The sequence below is a fragment of the Micromesistius poutassou genome, assembly GCF_964030765.1.
Source record: "Micromesistius poutassou genome assembly, chromosome: 7".
NCBI lineage: Eukaryota > Metazoa > Chordata > Actinopteri > Gadiformes > Gadidae > Micromesistius > Micromesistius poutassou.
The window spans coordinates 6375934-6399320 of NC_140277.1; the positions used below are offsets into that span (position 1 = coordinate 6375934).

Sequence of the window (23387 nt, forward strand, 5' to 3'; positions counted from 1 at the left end):
GTGTGTGTGTGTGTGGTGGGGGGGGGGGGGGGGGGGGGGGGGAGGGGGGGGGGGGGGGGGGGGGGGGGGCTAGTAGAAAGAAAGAAGCAGATGGGAAGTTATGCTGCCACACTATCAATCGAGAGACACTTTATTCTAGACTGACACAGAGAAGTGGGTCAGAGACGCTCCGACCTGCAGGCCGTGAAGCTTCATAAACACACAGGAACACGCCCCTGTGCGCTGTGCGCAATGTGTGTGGGTGTCTACGAGTGTGTGTCCATGGATGTGTGCGTGTCTGCAGGAATGTGCGGGTGTTAGTGTAGACTCAGAAGACGACGTGTGTGTGAGTGGTTCTCGCAAACCCACCCATGTACACAACTTCTGTCCATTGCTTTGTGGCACGATTTCGTATACGCACATGCACGCTCAAACACACACACACACACACACACACACACACGTCCCTATCTCAAAGCATAATCAGAGACTTCTGCTACCTTCATGAGACAGGACAGCCTAAAATGGAGCCTAAACTGCAGCCCCTCCTCTCCCCTCCCCCCATTATAACTCATTTTACCTCATTATAACTTACAACCATCTCATTCTAACTCAGTCTAACTCATTCCATCTCATTCTAACCCGTGCAAACTCAGTCTAACTCACGTGTCCAAGCAGCACGATGGCATTCTTGCGGGGGCGCCCTGCGTTGGGGCCGTAGAGCTGGGCCGGTGGTAGTAGCGGACCGACTGCAGCAGGGTCCGCAGGACGCCGTAGTCCTGCACCAGCTGGCTGCTGTTCACTGAGCGGTCCCACCATGCCGCGGTAGGCATTGGGTTCTGGAGGGAGGGGGGAGAAGTAGAGTGGGTGGGGGGTGAGATAGATACGGGGTTCTGGTCTGGTCTGGTCATTGGTTATAGTGTTTTGAGGACCAGCCTGAAAGGTTCTCGGTTTTGAACTTCAAATGTCCACATGTCTGTAGGCATCTTTGAGCAGGACTGCAAATCCTTAACTTCTCCTGATTTACCAAGAATCTGGATTCACATGTACATTGCCATCTGCTCAACGACCAAAAACCGACTTGGAAGTACTCAAAGACAAAAGGTTCTGGGTTTCAAATCACCACTATCTGCAGCACAACCTGTAAGCGCTTCTTGAGGATGACAACTCACCCTAACCTGCTCATTAAGGACATACTACTTAAAAAGCAACTGTACGTCCCTTTGGACATAAGTGTCATGCTAAAAGAACAGTAGACTGAATAGCAGTTTTTTTTTTCTTTTCTTTTTATAGGCCTAGGATGCAGAGAAAAGTTGTGTTGATGTAGTCTGATCGTGACCTCCTAGACAGCAACCAACTGCCAGTAGTAAAAAGAGATAATTGACCAATTCGCGGTAATACTGACAGATGGCCCACAGTGGTAGCGGAACAGACCAGGACTGAGTTTATTCTGCTCAGAAGGTAAATATATCCACTGGGAGGAACTGCCATTTTTGGCTTTTTCAAGGGCTTTTAGAATATGATTGTGTCTGTGTCCGTCCCTGTTTGATACACTTGACATTGATGAACTTTAACCTTCAAGTTAAACATAAATAGATTCTGATACTTAAACATTTTGTGGCCATTTTTTGTGATTTTACAGAGCCTGAACAGTCTGTGTTTCCTCTTTCTTCTTCAGAATTCACTGGTCACGCTTCTGTCAACTCTTTTACACAGAACAATCAGCGCATCTTCCCAGAAGATTCTTCAAGGCTTTGGACAGAAAACAAGAGCCCTATTTATGAGCTTCATTGAGAAAGAGGAATATATAATAAAAACATGGAGTGATGTGCCGGAGGGAAACTCAAACATATGTCCACACTGTGCTGTCCCTATGAAGACAGCTGGATAGGATGCAGCGGAGTTAACGAAAACCAAGACAAAAAAAAAAAGTACTTTCACTCTCAGTGTGCTTGTGAAATTAAAAGAGAGAGCTCTTGCATTACAAGAGATTCAAGAGCTTATCAAATGCACAGTAAAACACAGGGTAGTTCCGAGAAATTAAACTCTTCTGACAAGGCACGAGTCCTCTATGTCAAGCAAGGGCCAGAAACAAGGGCCAGAAATCAGGTTGACCCAGATTGTTACATAGCACGTTTGATAATAAAACACATTTCCCTTTGACAGGCTGTCCTCAAATCTACTAAATAACCATCATAACACTTAATTCTCTTGCGTAAGTGTGGTCATATCAACAGGAGTGACTGAGTGAGTGATGAGGTGAGTGTGACAGTGGGAGGGTGCTTACCATTGCCTAGCTCCCAGGAGATGTTGTACTTCTTGCCGGCACTGTACTTGAGCAGACTGAGGGAGGACGAGGAGTTCCAGGAGTTGTCTGGGTTACGGTGCAGCGCGTTGAGCCCCAGGATCAGCTGCAGGCCCGCACACTCGGCAAAGTTGTACAGTTTGTCTAAAGACCTGGCTGGGAGAAACCCACAAAGCAGTTGTAACTTTGATTCTTCTCTGTGTCCATTTGACCAGTTGTGTCATGTCAAATAAGACAAGCCTAGATCTAGATTGAACTAAGGTTTAGCAGTGTGCAAAGGTTTGTAATTCATCAGAAGATGCATGGTTCGTGCTGATGAGACTAATTTGGATTCCGCCTAGATTCAATTGGATTCAGTCAAGATTATATTGGATTTGGACAAGATTAGATTGGATTCAGACGAGACTGGAATCAGATTAGAAGGGAAATTTCTGTCCGAGATGGGATGTAATAATGTATCTTAAGATGTTGGTTTGAACAACACAGTACATGTGAACAGTACAGTTAAAATGTATTCAAGTATTTTAATATATATGATGCATATAGATTTAACACAAATGTTAATTAATACATTTCCATTTCCCAACTGGGATCGATAATTTACATTTTATAATATTTTTGCCTTGTCTAGCAGACTTTTTTATATCTTTATTAGATCTTCATGTCTGACCTCATCTTTTATTTTCTGTGAGTTCTGCCAATATCAGCTATGGTTACCTGAGGAATACTCCCTGGTGGCTTTCTAGGCACAGAGAACATCTGCGTGTTGTTTAAAATGCAAGAAGGCGAGAATACCAGAGGGAGATTAGGAGTTCTAAACAGCTGGTGGAACAACATGGCGGAAACAGCATAACACAATGACTGACATTTTATGACAAGCAATGGGCTCTGCTTTCACTTGGGATATTTGGAAAATATGCAGTCTTTTTGTACAGGACTCTGTCTCTATGGGCTGTTTTGGCCAGACAGCTTACAATATATTCAGGAAATTATACAGAAAGTACTTTTAAACAGATTGCGCGTGTGTGTATGTGTGTGTGTGTGTGTGTGTGTGTGTGTGTGTGTGTGTGTGTGTGTGTGTGTGTGTGTGTGTGTGTGTGTGTGTGTGTGTGTGTGCGCAACTGTGCGTGTGTGCCTGTGTGCATGTAATAGCCATGAAAAGTGAAAACGTGTATCAAGTCAACTTTTATTTTGATATGTTGTTTCCATGGGCTTTCACAGTTTTATTGCACTAGTTAAGTACGGTTGAGCATGCCAAAAACAATACCATGCATACAATATCATAGTACCGGAATGACTCCACCACAGCACTTGTTTGTGATCTCAAACATGAGTGTTATGACAGCACAAAATGAAAAACAGGTATGTTTTAGGTTTAGGTTTTTTTTTAGGAATGTGTCCCTTAAAAGTAAACCATTCCATGTACCAGTCCCTTCCCTTGGTTATGGCACTACTTGTGGGCTCTATGAGTTTGTGTGTATTTTTTCCGCATGAGAACGGATACTAGCGCAGTTTTAGCTTTTGTGTTTTTTTCTATTGCTTTCTCAATGGCTCTCCTTCTGACTCTCTATATCTATTAATTAGATAGATAATAATACAATGAGTTCTTAGTTGTGTATTTTTTCCTTTCTTCCCTCAGTCTCTCTCTCTCTCACTCTCTCTGTCTCTCTCACTCTCTCCTCACTCTCTCTCTCTGACTATCTGTCTCTTTGTCTTACTCACTCTCCCTAGCCACGTCCAGAAAGAATGATATCCTCATCATGGACCCCTGAAGAGATGGACTCTTTAACCTGAGATAATCATTCCGTGGAGAACATGTCTGCTGTTGTATTTAACAGCTAATGAGCAGCTGTGGTTGTGAGTCTGTGGTCTGTGTGTGTGTGTGTGTGTGTGTGTGTGTGTGTGTGTGTGTGTGTGTGTGTGTGTGTGCGCACACCAATGTAGACAGTTTAGAGATCTAACGTTAAAGATTTCAATGTTTTATATGGTGGATGCACCTGTTGCTAATAGACATCCTGACACATCTTGTGTCAAGCACGAATAATAAAAATAAACTACTATCATTAGGGATCAAACCACTCAATATTCTAGCAGACAAAGTTTTTGTACTCATGTACTCATTTTGTACTCAAACAACATGACAGAGTTCATTGTGAGTGACGCTTCACGCAAGGTTGATTCTATAACCACTTAGAAGCAACAAAAGTCAACGAAGAATCAAAACAAAAAGCAGCCTTCTGCCCGGGTGAGTATTTCCACGTGTACCAACATTGTTACAGTGTGTCACCATGGAGACGGCAGTGTACGTGCACTGACACTGTTACGGTGTGTCACTATGGAGACGGCGGTGTGGGTGCACTAGTGCTGTTACGGTGTGTCACCATGGAGACGGCGGTGTGGGTGCACTAGCGCTGTTACGGTGTGTCACCATGGAGACGGCGGTGTGGGTGCACTAGCGCTGTTACGGTGTGTCACCATGGAGACGGCGGTGTGGGTGCACTAGCGCTGTTACGGTGTGTCACCATGGAGATGGTGGTGTGCTGTTACCGGTGTGTCACTATGGAGACGGCAGTGTGCGTGGCCCACCAGCCCATCCCTGGGCGCCAGTGCTTTTGTTTTGAAACGCAACCCGCCGCCCAAGCCACACCACGGACGTAAATATTACCCTGACCTCCGACCCCGACGCTTTCTAAGGCCAACAGGAAACAGATGAGAGCCACGTGTACTGTCTAGTTCCTGCGAGACGCATGCCCCTCAGACACGGCCTTGGGAGGCCGCCATGCGCTAGCCCGCTGATGAAAGAAGCGTCTAACAGGGCGAGCGAGGACTGGAACCAGATGAGCTTCCGGGACCCGACTGGGGGAAGCCACGGTTCAGTCTGGGTGAAAAAAGGTGTGAAGACAACTGATGCCCTACTCGGGTGTGTTGGGCCCTGTCCGACACTTTAACACAGAGTAACCCCGTAGTGAGACGCCATATGGATGCAGTAAAGCCCATCTAGCCTTTTTAGTAGGACGTTATTAAAGAACTGTTTGGGGGGGGGGGGGGGGGGGTGTAGGATTGTTTTGAGGTTCTGGTTTCTGTTTTTGTTTAATAATAGTTTAAAAGGCACATCGTGTCCAGAGAGAGAGAGAGAGAGAGAGAGAGAGCCGAGCGTCTCCCGCCATTTACGCTATCCTTCTTAAACAAACTGTCTGTTTTCCATCCCATTAATAATGACCCACTCAGTTGTTTTTGGAGCTGTGATTATCATAGCTCCTTCCCACTGCTAGACTGAGCCTGCATGGGAGTGAAGGTGCCTGGTTGCTGCTGAGGAGCTGAGGAGGAGGAAGAGGAGGAGCAGGAGGAGGAGGAGCAGGAGGAGAAGGAGGAGGAGAAGGAGAAGGAGGAGGAGAAGGAGGAGGAGGACGGCAGCAATATGGCAGCCGAGGAGGCTAAACCATTGCCAGATGTGCTTGTCAGAGTGAGTGCTTCCAGACTCTTCCTCACCTGAGATCCAAAAGACAAAATGAAAAATGAGCTTTGCTGCCAGATATGGACTAAGCTGCCGTCCACACTTCCCTCCTGCCTGCTCATCCAAACAGCGTCCCGTCACCATTATATGAGCAATTATCTGAATGGAATGGAGTCATTAAAGGTGCTCCTGTTCACCTCATCAGGAGGTTTTCAGGCGCTTGGCTTCAAGGAAGCCCAGGTGTAAGGTCTAGGTCTAGTGTCTCGAAAACGCAAGGATGGATCGCTCGTCTTACGCAATGAACAATGAAACTGAAACAAAAATATGGGGTCAGTTCAGTCTCATTAATAATGAATGCACAGAGAAGGATTCACAAATGTATTTTGTGATTTATATATAAATGACTCTTCTCACAAATACATGCACACACAAATGGATGTCAGTATGTATAAATGTAAAATAAATCCATAAACAAAAATAAGTTTCACAAACACATTTCTGATCCACACACGAATGTGTCTTGTTTTAAATGAATGTAATATAAATCCATAAATATATTAATTAAAAATATATTTGCAATTTTCATCAAAAATGCAGTTGGATGTTGTTAAATTTATATACAAACTGTTAAACTTGAATTTACGAGACGCTTTTCATTTGTGAACTTGTTTGCATTTGTGTGTCAACTGGTCTGTATTTATAAGTGGATTTTTGAGACTCTCCTGACGTGGCTGGATTCACAAATGCATTTTTTTCAACAAGGAACTCTCTGTAGCCAATCAGATGCCTCCCTCATTTTCAGCCAATCACATGACTGCAGTCCCTCAAGGCCAATTTCCACCAGAACCGTCACGGAAGCGTCACAGCAGCGAAGTGGCTGTGTTCCGTACTGCAATCCGCACTGGAAGTGGTCCGGACACGTTACGGCTGAGATGTCACAGGACAGGACACAGTGTTTTTCCACCTCGATGATCAACAATTCATCATCCATATTTCAGCTGTTGACTTCTGACTGAACTCGTAACGTTAATGTATCAATCGGCGGGAGGAGCTCCTCCGGGAGTCCGCATACGACAACAATCCCTTTCTCCTCCTGTCGCTGTTCAGAGTCGAAGCCAAAGTTCCTTTCCCCCAATTCCTTCTCCCCCATGGCCGAGATAACCCCCACTACAAGTCTTCACTTGTTGTGGAAGTACCAGAGAGTCTGAGAGTGGAGACTCGACGCAGTCTTTATTCATCATATCAGAGAATATCCCCGTCAGTTCGGCCGGCTGGATTGGCTGAAAACGAGGGAGGCATCTGATTGGCTACAGAGAGTTCTTTGTTGAAAAAAATGCATTTGTGAATCCAGCCACATCAGGAGAGTCTCAAAAATCCACATATAAAAACAGACCAGTTGACACACAAATGCAAACAAGTTCACAAATGAAAAGCGTCTTGTAAATTCAAGTTTAACAGTTTGTATATAAATGTAACAACATCCAAATACATTTTTGATGAAAATTGCAAATATATTTTTAATTAATATATTTATGGATTTATATTACATTTATTTAAAACAAGACACATTTGTGTGTGGATCAGAAATGTGTTTGTGAAACTTATTTTTGTTTATGGATTTATTTTACATTTATACATACCGATATCCATTTGTGTGTGCTTGTCCTTCTCTGTGCATTCATTATTAATGAGACTGAACTGACCCCATACAAAAACGTGTGTTTTGTCGTCTTTAATACATTTGCCTGTATTTTATGATTTGGACATTATGTGTGTGTGTGTGTGTGTGTGTGTGTGTAGGTGTGTGCATGCCTGTGTGTGTGTGTCTATGTTTTTGTGTACGTGCGCGCCGGTGTGTTTGTGTGTGCATGCCTGTGTGTGTGTTTGTAAGGTCCAACAATACTTATTTATGTGTATTTAAAATGTTTTACGCTATGTGTGTGTGTATGTGTTTGTGCCTGGGCACAGTGTGTATGTTTGCATGACTGTGTGTGTGTGTGTGTGTGTGTGTGTGTGTGTGTGTGTGTGTGTGTGTGTGTGTGTGTGTGTGTGTGCATGCATGCATGCCTGTGTGTTTGTGTGAGTGAGTGTATGTTTGTAAGGTCTATGAAGACTAATTGAGACATTGAGACAAATTATGTATTTGCTCGGCCCCGGCCAAAATTTCTGGAAGTCAGAAACGATTATTGTTGTAAAAACTTTCCCCCGATAATGGAACCATTGTAAACGACTTAGAACATTATGCAGACACTCGCACTCATAAACAAATACACCCGCTGCCCTACGTGGTGAAATACAGAACAACAGCAACCTCCAAACTGTACTTACACTGTTAAACAGAATCAAAAACCACAATAAGTGCTAACTCAGAGCTACAATTAACCTTGTCTTTACTTATTATTGAGAGGATTGATAGTTACAATCCACAACGTTTCAGAGTGGTTTAAACATGATTCACCAAGGCCTTAACAAGTGATTTTAGGCTCATATAGTTCTCCCACTGTCCCTAATACAAGGACAGACTGTATGCTAAAGCCACTCGGATTACATTAACAAACTTTCTCCCTTTCATCTCAGACACACACACACACACACACACACACACACACACACACACACACACACACACAAACTGCTTGCCAAATGCAAGCAGGAACAAAAACTTGAAGTTATAAATCTCTGTATGTGTTAATGTTTATGTTTGTGTGTATGTGTATGTGCATGAGTGTGTATGTGTGTGTGTGTGTGTGTGTGTGTGTGTGTGTGTGTGTGTGTGTGTGTGTTTGTGTGCCACATGTGTGTGAGGGTGAGTGTATGTACGTATGTGTATGTGGGTGTCTACACCGCCTTTGTGTATTTTTGTGTAGAGGAAACGCAGGGCTCTGGACAGTGTCAGGCTGTCTTTCTGGTAGTGCCACGGTGCTGTGAAGCAGAGAGAGGGCCTGCAGCATCAATAAGCGCCATGCCTCATTTCTGCAGCTCTGCGTTTGGCATAGCGCTATGTATATTATGCCTGCATGGGGCCGGCACACAGCCGTTCCGCGGGGAAATGCGTACCCTGCACATGCGTGTCAAATCATCGTTATTTTACACGGAATGAAGTGAAACTGCCGATTCGTCGTCGATCGCGGGGAACTTGTTCAAATGTTTGAAACATCATCGTTGAAATGTACCAATTTGTGAGTGTGTTTTTCATCATGGCCGTTGTTGTGTTGGGTGGGGGGAGGAGAGAGCAATCTGTGATCGAGCCTATATGAGTGCTTTAGTTCTTGCTCTATGAGGAAACGAGAGGTTAACCTAACAGTGTAATGGTAGCAATTACAACAGGTATGCGCCGAAAGGAAGGCATTTGGCAGGGCTCTCTCTCTCTCACACACAAACACACATGCACACACACACACACACAAACACACACTACACACTCTCTCACACTCTCTCCCCTATAAACTCCCTACATTTGTTGAAACACTGTCGTCATGCTATCACATTTCCGAGAGCAGACATCTAAATATTCACCGCCATTGATGTCTTGGGGGGGCGAAAAGGAAAGACTGTCCAATCGGATGGCGTTTTCTGTCTCTTTAGGAGATACATTGACTTGCTGCCAGAAACGGCTTACTGCATGTGTCAGTTTGGATGTTTGCTTTGATTAAAGTGAGTTCTCTCCCTTTCTTTTCTTTTTCTATATCTTTCTGTGATTTTTCTTTCCTCCTCTCTACACATGAAATCACACACACACACACACACACACACACACACACACACACACACACACACACACACACACACACTAACTGAAACTTTGCTTTCTGGCATGCCTTGAAAGGCCAGCCAAGAGACAAAAGACAGAGAAGAAGAGTGTTTCGAAAAACGTATTCTTCTTTGAATCAACATGATATCCTGGCGATCTTAAACTATGCGTTTGGCGTATACAACCTAGCGTTCATGGTAATAATTACACGTTTTTAAAATTAAATCCATGCACTTGGGGAGGGAAACATCTGCAGCGAATGACATAGTGTTCAGTGTGAAGCTAAGATGCTTGTTAATATTCCTAGACCATGACTAATTGACAATCCCATCATACTTCCTTCACAACCCTTCCCCCTTCCGAACACACACACACACACACACACACACACACACACACATACACACACACACACACACACACACACACACACAGACAGAGCACCTGATTTATATGGGAAACACAATTTCAATATAAAGCCATTTACTAAACCAGTGGTTTAGTAAATGCAAACTGAGGGTCTGGACACATGAGTGAGTCGCAGCAACAATAAACTTTTTTTTCAAAAAAAGAAAAAAAAAAATATATATATATACATACATATATATATATATGAATGGCTACTTGCCTTGTCTGTTTTATGACTCTTTTTATATGCTTGTTGATTTGATTGTGTGAAGACTGAATATGGGAATATCGAGCTGAATATCAATATAAACAAGTAATTTATACTTAGTTCATGATCTACATTTTTGTACACTTTCATGGTGATGACAATCATCACAGGGTCACAGCATAGAAATGTCTGGCCACTCAAACACATAGGCTGGGATCCTGGCCCCAGTGCACTGCACTAGTCACACTGAATTGCTCAATTGGTGATTGAATCTTAAGCAATTTAACATCATTGATCTAAATAAGGACTACAAACACACACACAAACACACACACACACACACACACACACACACACACACACACACTCACACACACTCACACACACACACACACACATATTGCACACTGCCCACAGATTCAAAGACACAATCAGATGATGGGCTCAAAGTCTCTATGAATAGGCTACCGGTAGACATTCATCATCCTCATAGTCACTCTCCTCCCGGACCCTACCTCCTTCAGTCATGTGTTCATCCTCCCGCCTTCTGGTTCTCATTCAACCTGTTACAACGAGCCAAACCCCCAACTAGCCAGCCGAGAGAGAGAGAGAGAGAGAGAGAGAGAGAGAGAGAGAGAGAGAGAGAGAGAGAGAGAGAGAGAGAGAGAGAGAGAGAGTGGGGTCCTGTGGTGTGACACACACAGGGAGAAAGGGAGAGAGCCACACACACGCAGAGAGAGAGACAGGGAGAGAGACACACACGCAGAGAGAGGGAGAGAAAGGGAGGGAGAGAGACACAGAGAGATAGTGGGGGAGAAAGAGACTGAGGGAAGAAAGGAAAAAAACACGAAAGACCACAACCAAGAACTTATTGTCTTATTTGCCGTCTGTTGTGAATATATCGTCCCAAGGTTTAATGAAAGTGGCACCAGGTATCTATGCTAGACTTCACAGTCGTGTCAGTCATGTCGTCGGAGTCGGTAACCAGTAAGCCATTGCGGCCACTGCATGGAAATCTATTACATGCATTGTGGTGTTCTGCTGTGTTCGCATGATGCAGCTGTGACCTGACACTGCATGTAAGGCTCGTAGTGCAGAGAAATGTGGTTCCAATACAGAGCCAGTCTGTGCTGGTCTACAGGCATGTTGAACAGAACCTGACGCCCCGACGTTTACACACACACACTCACACACACACACACACACACACATGTGAATGCGCACACACACACACACACACACTCACAAACACACACACACACACACATATGTGTGAATGCCCGCACACACACACACACACACACACACACACATGCAAGTGCACATGAACATGCACATGAAAGTGCATGGGCACACAAATGCCTGCGCATGTGCGTGCTCAGGCACATAAACACATGGGCAATGCACTCACGCGTGTGCGCATGAGACACACTGAGACACACACACACACACACACACACACACACACACACACACACACACACACACACACATCGCATACTCTTGCTTTCATATGGAGTGGCTCCACTCCACAGCTAAACCATTCAGGTCAAACCACTTTTGTATTTTGGAAGAATCTAAGATATGTGGAGGGCACCTGTTTTCAATTCAGTTGGGAAAAGGGAACCGTTGTGTGTGTGTTTGTGTGTGTGCGTGCGTGTGTGAGCGAGTGTCTGAGTGTGCATAATCAATGATAGTCATCTCTGAATGTGCTGAAACTAGACCTGTGTGTGGCCTGAGGCCTGCCGCTGCTGGGTGTTTGGAGGGGGGGCAGCAGAATGCGACGTTAAGATCACAGAAGCGAACGGGAACATCCACGGCAGGTCACTTAACAAGGCTGCTTCCCTCTTCAAAGCCTTAGCGCGTGTGTGTGTGTGTGTGTGTGTGTGTGTGTGTGTGTATGTGTGTGCATGTATCTGTGTCTGTGGTTGTGTGTGTATGTGTATATACATCTGTCTATGTATGTGGATGTGTGTTTGTGTGTTAGTACTCATAGTAGTAGTAGATGGTAGATAGATGGCCATTGTACTGTTGCTTTAGCAGGGCAGCATAACAACTGAAACCAGGTGCCCTAAGTAAGGGGGAGAAAGTTCTAACATGTGCATCTGTCCAGGGCTATTTGGCATGGAGCGCCTTCTATCACTTAATTAGGACGAAAGAAGGAAAGCTTTTAAAAAGTGAATGGGCATCATAGTGGAACAGAGCTCGGAGACTTGGCTCCAAACTCTTGGCTTTCGACAAAGAGACACACTGCTATGCAGGGGGTCGTATTGTTGTTGTCTTGCATTGTGGAGCCGCCAACTTCAAGACGCAAAACTTTGAAAGATATGTCAAGTATAAAACAAGTCGAATAACAGATAAAACCATGAAATTGTTGTCCATAAATGTTATTGTTCAAATATCCTCTGAAAACAAACAAGTTTATTCAAGTCACCAGTGAAATAGATAAACAATAAACAATAAATATTCAATGAACTCAACAAAATCCCCTGAGGTAATTGGGTGCTCTCCCCGACAGAGTGCTCCAGTGTTTTTCAGAAGTGTGACATACTCAGTGATGTTTACCAAAATGTTTACCAAAATAAGAGCGTGTGTGTGGTTGTTGTTGCCAGCCTCGGCCAACCAGTGTGTGAACGTTCTACTCTGCTCCGAGCTCAAGTGGCGTTCTTTAGGTGACTTTGAGGTTTGACGGTACGATGAAGCGGTGGCGAGTTGTGTGTGGCTGTGTGGAGCTCCATCTGGGCAAGGAATGATGATGGCCCTGTGCAAAAGAGACAGGTTTTCTACATGTTTTCAACATTTCGATTGCAACAGTGCCACCCTTAAAAGACCCTTACCAGAAACAACCCTGTGGTCAACCGCAAGAAAATAACATTTTTAACATATATTTTTTAAATATATTTATCAATTTGAATAATGAATACTGGACATGGTAAGCTTTTAAAATAGTTTTATTGGTGGTAATTGGAAGTGGCAAACCCTTTCTTCAAGATTTTTACAGAAAAAAGAGAGTGTTTCAGCAGGTGTCAAGTATCAATCAACGGGACTGGGGACCCCCCGAGACCCCTGTATTTCACACCCATGTACAAAGGTGATTTTTCATATTATCACACAATAGTGGTAGACAGAACCTGCAGCATGAAATTACCTCCAACCTTCACGATGACCTTTTCCACACCCAAAATGTTACCACTTCAGCCTCAAAGCCTGACGGGTAAGGGTAAGCCCTGTGAAAAATGCCTGCTGACATTTTCACTGACCGAAATTAGTCACAGTGCCAAAGCGGCTTGGGTTGTAAAGTGTCCGACACTTATCCTGTTGGGCCATCTCCTCACACACCTCTGCTGAGACCTTGATTGAGGCGTGATTGCTCTGTAATTGCAGAGAAAGAGGACTCCGGGACTGTGGGACTGTGGGGAGGGGGTGTTGGTGGGGGGGGGGGGGGGGGTTGAACTGGCCCAGGGGCCAGGGGACCCCTCTGTCCCTGCTAGATCAAAGGGCCCCTCCTTAAAAACACACCAACACACAGAGAAAATTAAAACTGCGCGCAGTGATGAACGGGACCTCGCGCCGGCTTGCGGCCGCGTCACGTGCCGTCCTAACATGTGTGCTGGCAAGATGTGCACATGTTAGGACCGCACGTGACGCAGCCGCAAGCCGGTAAGAGGTCCCGTTCATCACTGCGCGCAGTTTTAAAAAAGCGCAGTTTTAAAAAAAATTCGCGAATTTATGTAATCTGTAGAAGCAGATGAGATAAATTCCCTAGGAGGAGTTTGTTGAAATACAAGGCGAAAAAGTGAAAAAATTCCATTCAAAGCGGCCAACTTTGACGGCACGCCACGGCCATGCCCTTCAACGTACAGTCACAAATAACACAGCGTTGGTTGAGCACCATGTTTTGACTGTACTGACTAATTGTGAAGCAGATCCAATAAATACCCTAGGAGGAGTTCGTTCAAATACAAGGGGAAAAAAGCGAAAATAAGACCACGGAATTCAAAACGGCCAACTTTGACGGCACGCCACGGCCACGCCCTTCAACGTACAATCACAAATAGCACGATTTTGGTTCAGCACCACTTCATGACTGTACTGACCAATTGTGAAGCAGATCCGATAAATTCCCTAGGAGGAGTTCGTTCAAATACAATGCGAAAAAGTGAAATTCCATTCAAAATGGCCAACTTTGACATCATGCCACGGACACGCCCTTCAACGTACAGTCCCAAATAGCACGATTTTGGTTCAGCACCACTTCATGACTGTACTGACCAAATTTGAAGCAGATCCGATAAATTCCCTAGGAGGAGTTAGTTCAAATACAAGGCGACGGAATTCAAAAATGGCCAACTTTGACGGCATGCCACGGACACGCCCTTCAACGTACAGTCACAAATAGCACGATTTTGGTTTAGCACCACTTCATGACTGTACTGACCAATTTTGAAGCAGATCCGATAAATTCCCTAGGAGGAGTTCATTCAAATACAAGGCAAAAAAGTGAAAAAAATTCAAAATGGCCGCCGAGAGTGCAAATGAAAACATTAAAATTTCCGATTTCCGGTGGGTTTTGGGGCATGGGTCCAAGAGGCTTTTCTGTAGGTATTGGCACGTTATACGTGCCTACCGATTTTCATACATATTGGTCAAACGTGGCGCAGGGGCTGCATTTTAAAGTTTCTGTAGGGGGCGCTACAAAAAATAGAAACATGAGTTTTGGTATGTGAGCTACCGGCACCAGTCTACACGTGTCCTGTGAATTTCATATTCATAACTATTACGGTCTCCGCACAGTGATTTACCCTGACACCAGAGCCTGTGGCGGCCATGTTGTTTTTTCAATCGACTTAATTTTAATTGAGCAGTTAGAACTTTGGTACCTAACGGCCACTGAGTGGGTTCCGCTCAAATCAAACATTGCGTCTATGAACTGTGGCGATTTTAGTGTCAGGCCACGCCCATTTCGATGCCACGCCCCATTTGAAAATATGTTGACTTTATCTTGTTCAGAATTTGATTCTGAACAACTTTTGTATTGGGGCCAACATCATAGGCGTCCAACTTGACGTTGATATGAGCAATTAACTATTTTCGAGGTTTCAACCACACCCCTTTTTGAACTCATTGGTGCTCTAAACTTTATTGTACAGACTAATCCTTAAGTCAGATTGAAGATAATGGGCCATATATGATATGTGCCAAAGGATTTTTGTCAAAGTCGAAAAACCTGGGATCCTTGGGGAATTTACTGTTTTTAACTAAATTCAAAATGGCGGAAAATATGGCTACCGGAAGTGTTCAGTTCAAGAGACTTTTTTGTTCATCATGAGGATATGCATATGTGTGCAAAGTTTCATGAGTGTAGGTCAAACCGGTGACGCGTGCTGCTTGTGCAAAGTTTGCACTTTTGAACAGTTGCTATAGCGCCACCTAGGGGCGAATGTTAATTTGAGGGCCAGATTATAAAATTTTTCACCAGTCCCCACAAATGTGCCAAAAAAAAATGAGTTTTCGAATATGTGCAGGGGGGGAAAAACGCAGTCGAAGTTGCTAAAAATAATAATAAGAAGAAACACGAGGGTTTCAATAGGGTCCTTGCCAAGTTTGGCTCGGTCCCTAACAAGGCCTGCAAGCTCTTGCCAATGAGCACCTGCTTCACCGGCAGACAAGAAACACCCATTACCAAGGCAGTCCCAGCGATAGTGAACACACGCTAATCCACATACCTTGTCTTTGGTTTACCTTGGCTTTTGTCAACAGTAAAGTGTAAACCTCTGATTCCAACAGGGTTAAATATGTAGTTGTGGTGAACTCGTTTCCCCATCTCTGAAATTAGTGAAACTTTGATCTGGTGATGGATGGGGGGGGGGTGGGGGGGGGTGACACGCCAAACCAGATCCCGCCAGCAAAGCAAACACACCACCGGACCCAGACACTCATTCCCACTCCCTCCCTCCATCTCTCCCCCTCTCCCCCTCTCGCTCTCTCTCCCTCCCTCCATCTCTCCCTCTCTCCCTCCTTCTCTCCCTCTTTCTCTCTCTATCTCTCTCTCCCTCTCTCCCTCCCTCCCTCTCTCTTTCTGCAAGAATAATCACCATAATGACAGCAATCATCTACCACTCCAAAGCCATATCGATACACATTACTTAATGCAGGGCCATGCTGGAACATCTCCAGGGCTCTTTGAGTAAGCAGGTCAAGGTTAAATGCAAGGTTAAATACTGACCTCAGTTTCAGAGGTTTTTAGGGTAATTATATATATTTATAATATCACCTTTCCCCCGATTGGTTCAAACAAAAGTCTATAACCCAAACATACACTTTTTGGTGACTTCTCTGTTCAAATCACAATAGAAAGTTATGGAAATGTTACAGAATTATTGTTAATGATGAATGCATGATTTATATGGGTTATTTCGTTTTTTTGTGGTAAGGATATAAACATTGTACAGCATTTAAAACTGGTCTCATGCTGAACATATTATCTTATATACTTGCAAGGCACACATTTTTCCATTTATTTGTCAACTTACTCAAAGTTTGCTTTTTAAGCATTTTTTTAAGACCATATTTTCCATTAAAAAATTGTATTAGCCCTGATTTTTTGCAGTTTCAGACAATAACCAGAAACTGTAGCTGGTGCATCTGTATGTGTGTGTGTGTGTGTGTGTGTGTGTGTGTGTGTGTGTGTGTGTGTGTGTGTGTGTGTGTGTGTGTGCGTGCGTGCCTGCGTGCGTGTGTGCATGCGTGTGTGTGGGGGTTGCCGCTTAGTTAGGTAATCATGCAGATACTTAGTGAGGTTAGCAGGAGGGTAGGCAGGTAGGTAAGTAGGTACGTAGGATGGATGATATACCAAAATACTACAGAGGACACCTGCCCTTGCAAAGTATATTCGGGGAATCCAGAACTACATTTTATACAGTTATGTTTTGGGGAAATTAGGCAGAATGGTTGAAGCCTTCAGCTCAGCAAATATCTCCTTTACCATATCAAAGGCTGTATGTTTTAACATTGGAGAACAACTTGCCAGTATGCGTCTCGTTAACAACCCGTCCTAGAAGATACAATGCGGTGGGCAGCATGTGTCTTTTTTTATCGTCTGTCATCTTACATGAATTTGCATATTTATGGAATAGCTCAAAGTAGAAGTTGGGAGTTGAATTGATGTGGAAAACAACTTGGCACCGGGATTGTTACGGTGCCAGATCGATGTTGTCGAACACATTCTGAACTCCTACGCCTGCGGGTCACATGCAACAATATTTACCCTCCCTTCAATTCAATTTAGCCTCGGAATCGTTAGCGGCTGTCAGTGTTTGGCTCTTCTCCCTCGCCTCGTCCTCAGCTCAAAAAGCGAAGTCAGAGGCCTCTCCCTGCATCTCGGGGCGAACAAACGGCCTTCACCGGCGAATGGGAGACAACGCGCAGCCTCCGGCCACTGTTAGCTGTTAGCGGTTAGCTTCACAGAGGCCGGGCCCTCCTGCTGATGACCCCCAGAGCTCCGCGGGGCCGACAACAGGGCCGGCTCCGAGGCTGATAGGCCGGACATCTGTTCCGGGTTAGAGGTGTCAGCTCCTGCCATTCACCGCAGAGGTTTCTACCTCAGGGAAGGGGGCTGCCTCCCTCCCTCACGGGGCCACTTCAGAGAGCATGGGCCCGCTCCGCTCCCGAAGGGCAAGAGGCAGGGCTCCGGAGCGTAGCGCCGAAAATTCAATTCACCTTTTCCATGCCGTGCTTTCTCTTCTCTGACCGAGGAGAATTTCATTACACACTTATAGAGTCATAAAATCCTTTCAATAACATATGCGGTGTGCACCAGGCCAGACCAGCGGTTGCGCGGGTATCCGACTGGTCCAGTGTTGTTGGAACACTGATTTTTCCCTAATGGTATATTCCAGAGTCCCACTAACTGTTTGCTGATTCTGTTATTCATTAAATATTTCGTTCCTTATCAAGCATCAATATAAATCCCTTGCGGGAATCAAAATGTGCTTTATAAAAAATAAGTTAAATAAATGCATTGGATATTACATAGTTTCTGCCAACATCACAGCACCATCAAAATCGCTGAATCCCTGGGTACCAATTACCTGACACATGAGCCAAAAACAAAGAAGGAGAAGCCAGTGGGAAAGAAAGCAATTTGGTCACACATCTTAAATGGAAACCCTTTGACCCTTCCAACGAGCCAATAATTATTTCAGAGGTGGTTGTTCTCAGGACGCTGCCAAGTCTGTCTCTGTTACTGGTCTTAGTTATGAAGTTATGAAGTTATCACCTTCACAGCCTCCCTTTTTTTAAGTTTCTCCATCCAGAAATGTTCACACAAAAGAGGTAATTCACCATCTCCTGTAGTTTCTTTGTCAAGCTGCTGTTTAACAAAGAAAATCTCCAGGAAAAACTAAAAGGTGATGCACCAAATGGATCCCCTGGCAGGATTGTTCCAGCCAAAGCAAAATAACGTGTTGCTCATTTTCATTGTGTCCTTTAGAAAACAATGTTGGCGGCCAACTTTGAAATAGTCTAAGCTGTAGGTGGTAAGCATCTATCACACAAAAGACACATGACTTAGTTCATAGCAGGTGAAAATCACTGATGCTTTAGATCTTGCCATTTGGTAAGCCAAAAAACTTGTGGCCTAATCACAAACATTATTTTAGAAACCACAGCATATCGTTTTTTAAGGTTATGCTGGTTGAGGACTGAATCAACTCAAACCATCCAGGGGATCATAAAAAAAAGAATCTTAACGTGAAACACAGAGAACACTACAGTTATAACTCAAAGAGGAATAGGTGCTGTGTTCTTTCAAATGGTCTTTGTAAAAGTGGTGGGAAAAGTAGTTAAATCAGAGTTCTATCCTGGTTGCTCGTCACCAGTATATGACCTGCAGAGGTCATTTTGTGCCGGATACGGATTGTCCTCTATTTTCCATCTTTCTTTCCTTTCCTCTAGTAAATCTGAAGATGACTTTTCTGCTATTTTACTTAACCATCCCTTCAGCTTCATTTGTTTTAAAACCGTTCCCCTCTATTAATTCCCTTCCTCTTTTCCTTTTCCTTCCTATTCTTTAATCCATCCATCTCACCTCTCTCCCACATTACCCCCCCCTCCCTCCCTCCTCCCTCCTCCCTCCCTCTCCTGGTCCTCCCGGTTCAGGCTGTCGGGGCCTGAGAGAGGACCTCTGTGCGTCTCCTGCTCAGCAGGACACAGAGCAGTGATGGATGGTCTGACACAAGGTCCAACACAGTCCAAACAGGCATGAAGTCAGAACACATAAAAACTGAATTGGGGTGGGGGCGGTGGGATTCACACAGCTGGCCAAAGGCACAAACAGCATGCCAAATGCTTATATAAGATAGACTTTCTTAGCGGGCAATGGAGAATAATATATAGTTTTTGTACGGGTGGACGGCTGAATTCACGGATCAAGTCAATAATCAAACAGGTAAATATTTCCCTGGACCAGTTGGAAGCTGAGGCCCTTCAGATAACAGTTTGAAGTGTTTTTGAAGTACCGAAGTGTGTCGAAGAGAAGGTAGTGGATAATCTTCCTTAAAGGGAGAGCAAACATTGGTATTGGAAACGAGGGTGGAATATGAACCAGGTAGTGTCTAGAACCAAGATGGCTGTTTTGAATAAGGCCCAATATGGCCCATGTTGCAAGAGGGTATACAGGGGACCAATACTTCTAAAGGACGCACTATCGTTCAGTTGGTCTGGGTTGAACTGGATTTTATTGTATGTTATGTTACATTTACGTGTCATCTCGAAGGCCACAAAAGGCCTTTGCAGACTTTAAGTTGAGGTAACAGACAACATTAAGGACTGAAATGTGGTCACTCTTTCCTCCACACCACTTCACACTACATTTAGCTCCTGAACACACACACACACACACACACACACACACACAGTTGGTTTTAATGTGTGCTACTTTGCGGGGAAAGTAGCTGAAAGAAGAGCCTATTAGCGTAGCATTCTTAAATACCCAGGCCAATTGCTTGTGTAAACATTGGTACAACCAACCTCCCAGTGTGCCCCAGCTTCCACTTGCTGCCAGTGTCCACACACACACACACACACACACACAAATAAACACTCAGACACACACATTACCAAAAGGGTACTCTCATAAATAACGCCTGACAGCCTAAGAGTCAAATTAAGGAAATATAAAGTGTCTCACTGGTAATATGGGAGGCATGTTTTTCCTTTGGAGAAAACATGCACGCACACACACACACACACACACACACACACACACACACACACACACACACACACACACACACATATCGGAAAATACATATATGCACGTACACACAAGCACACGCACAAGCGCACGTACACACACACACACACACACACACACACACACACACACACACACACACACACACACACACACACACACACACATGCGCGCGCGCACACACACACACACACACACACACACACACACACACACACACACACACACACACACACACACACACACACACAGTGATGAATTATACATTCTAAACATATTGGTAAGTGAAGAGATACCTGATTTAAAATCTGATCAAAAAAGTATGTATGTCACACAAATATATTTTTATATGAATGTTGATGTGTATGTTGAGGGGGAGGTGGGGTGTTATGCCAAATGATCAGAGGAAAGGAAGGAGGGCTTTCAAACATGTTCCCCTGTGCAAGGCTATTAAAAAGACATCGGTTTGCAGGTTGCGGGCATATTGCAAACACATGGATATATGTGTTGTACGTCCAGTCGAGAGTGAAACAGTCAAGGTAGTCCCCCTTTTCCCGGAATAAAACCAACTGTAGACGTACAGACCATGTGTGGAAATCTGAAGAAAAAAGCTATCTTGCTGATATGAATTGTGTGATAAGATAAAGGGAAAATGTCACCACAATTGTGAGTGCAAAAATAGATATATGTATGTATATATCGATAGAGTCAGATGTCAAAAATAAGAGCTGTTGGCTCATTTGTAGGCCTACCATCAATCATGTGGGTGTGGAATGGATGTTCATGAACATGAAACTAAAGTTTTCATACGGTGTGAAGAATTTCACAGGCAGATATGTGTCACATTCTCATGAAGGGTCATCAGAGGGAACAGTTTACTACAGTCCAGCCGACTAAAATAATCAGCATATTCTTAGCATTACCAGATATGTCGTGCCACAGATGATATACATTTATTATAGATCACGTTTCAAAATGACTGGAACTGGTCTTCGAAACGCTGGCACTGCTGCCATTCTCAAAACACAGAGGCTAACAATACAGCATGCAGACCAGTGTTGTTCCTGCTAAGCATGCGCTAAAGGCTAAACACATCCAAATGCTTGTGGATAAAGTACGAGCCCAAATGCCCGCCGGGCTCTTTTAATATTCTACTAACATGTCACAATGGAAATTTTGGACACAACACCACATGTGCGATTTTTTACCACTCGTCTGTGTTTAGGTGTCTGAAACACACATTTTTAGCACAAGGCACTCTGTAAACGTTACCGAGCCACTCTGTAAACGCTACATACGTTTTAGAGTCCCCTTCGCCTCTTGCACAATTCAGTTAAGCAGTACAGATTGGGGGGGTTAGGGGGGTGTGGGTTGGATTTTCTTTTGATGGTGGACTTGATATATCCAATGGGACAATCTGAGCTGTTCTGGTGGGGCAGGCGTTGAAGTAGCAGTATCCAATCAAGTTATCGCCACAAGAAAGCCTCCCCTATCCAAGAGGCACAGTTCATAAAAATAATTTGGGGATGTTTGATCCTAACCATATCACAGGACGACGCTGTCGATCTGTCGTGACAGGCACAGGTGGTAAAAGAGGGTCTGTTCCAGGGACAGAGTGTGAAACTTGGCGGTGGTATGTGAATCTGAAGTCTGTGCTGAACTGAGGGCTGGACTAGCCTGGCTCCGCCCGCCTCCGTACTTCCGCTCAATTTTCATTTCCCTTCAGTACTACGTCTGGGTTTGCGGTATTTTCGCAGGTTTTCTGCAACCAATTTTTTGGCCGTCCAATCAGCAAACAGAGGGAGTGGCTGAGAACATTGACGTTGAGGTTGTGCGCTAGTTTGAGTTGTAGTCAAACGTCAGCGATTGGTTATGGCAGATCCAGAGTGGCACTGGGCAGATCTAATAGTTTCAAACTCCAACAGACACTCGCCTTCAAGTGAGTTAACGTTTGTCAACGGAGAAAGGCCAGACTCTCTGTGCAAATGAAATGAAGTACGAGATTCTGGTAGGACCAGGCTAGGTCTGGACAAGATTTCATCCCAATTTATTCAAACTTTTGCCACCCTCATAAGTTAGCATGGTCATTGTGCTTGTGTGTGTGCGTGTGTGTGTGTGTGTGTGTGTGTGTGTGTGTGTGTGTGTGTGTGTGTGTGTGTGTGCACACAGTGTTTGCATGCGAGCGTGTGTGCATGCCTGCGCACGCACGTGCGTGTGCGTGTGTGTTTTTCCATCGGCACATGCAATGTTCCTTTGGTGAATCAAGTACAAAGTGACAGGCCCCAAAAATCATTAGTTCCTCTGTTCTCCGTAACAAGGGGATTGCAGATCCGAGACGAGAACGGCTAATAAGCGCAGATAAAGCCGCATGTTTCCTTCACTGAATCAAAATATGTTTTGATTCTCCCAAACCAAAAGAACGGAAAAAAACTAAAAACAAAAAACTTGAAAAAAGAGCGACCTCAAACGAGAACCGCTGTTGACTGCACACAGTCATGCCAGCTTGTTGTGTGTTTCTGATGAAAACACGTTGCAGCCATCCACATGTGTTTCTCGGAGGGCCCTTGTTGTTTCCCTGGTTTCTCCCCCTGCAGTCCGTCTCCATTAGGAGCCTGATTATAGCTATTACATTTGTCCTGATAATGGCTGACACGATGCCTTACTACTTTATAATGGCGGCAGTTTTACATAAATGTCCATCTTGGTTCTGAGTCACATCAGTTATCTCCTGCGTGAGGGTCACAGCCAATAGAACGCCACACTACATTAAGCGTGGCTTAAGCGTGTTGAGCCATATAGCCGTATAGACTTAATGCATTCTACAGAGAATTTACCCTGTTTAACTGTGTATATTTTGTAGTCTAAATAACACAGAAATTAAGCATTAAACCAAGAAACCACACAGAACCATATTGGGTTGGATGATGACACCCTCTCTAGGGTAAACACATGCTCTTGCTTGGCTAACTACTTTCGGGCTGATGGGGTTGCCTTGTATCCTACTGATTAAATTCTGATAGGACACAC

At 44.3% G+C, this 23387-nt stretch overlaps 1 protein-coding gene across 1 annotated transcript in view; it reads right to left on the bottom strand.

Moving 5' to 3' along the window:
- The window catches only part of hpse2 (heparanase 2), a 49503-nt gene that overhangs the window by 17971 nt on the left and 8145 nt on the right, over positions 1 to 23387 (bottom strand). The window contains 5 exon segments of the mRNA XM_084470349.1: positions 646 to 653; positions 655 to 707; positions 710 to 788; positions 790 to 818; positions 2267 to 2440. Of these exon segments, the coding sequence (XP_084326475.1) occupies positions 646 to 653; positions 655 to 707; positions 710 to 788; positions 790 to 818; positions 2267 to 2440 (343 nt within the window).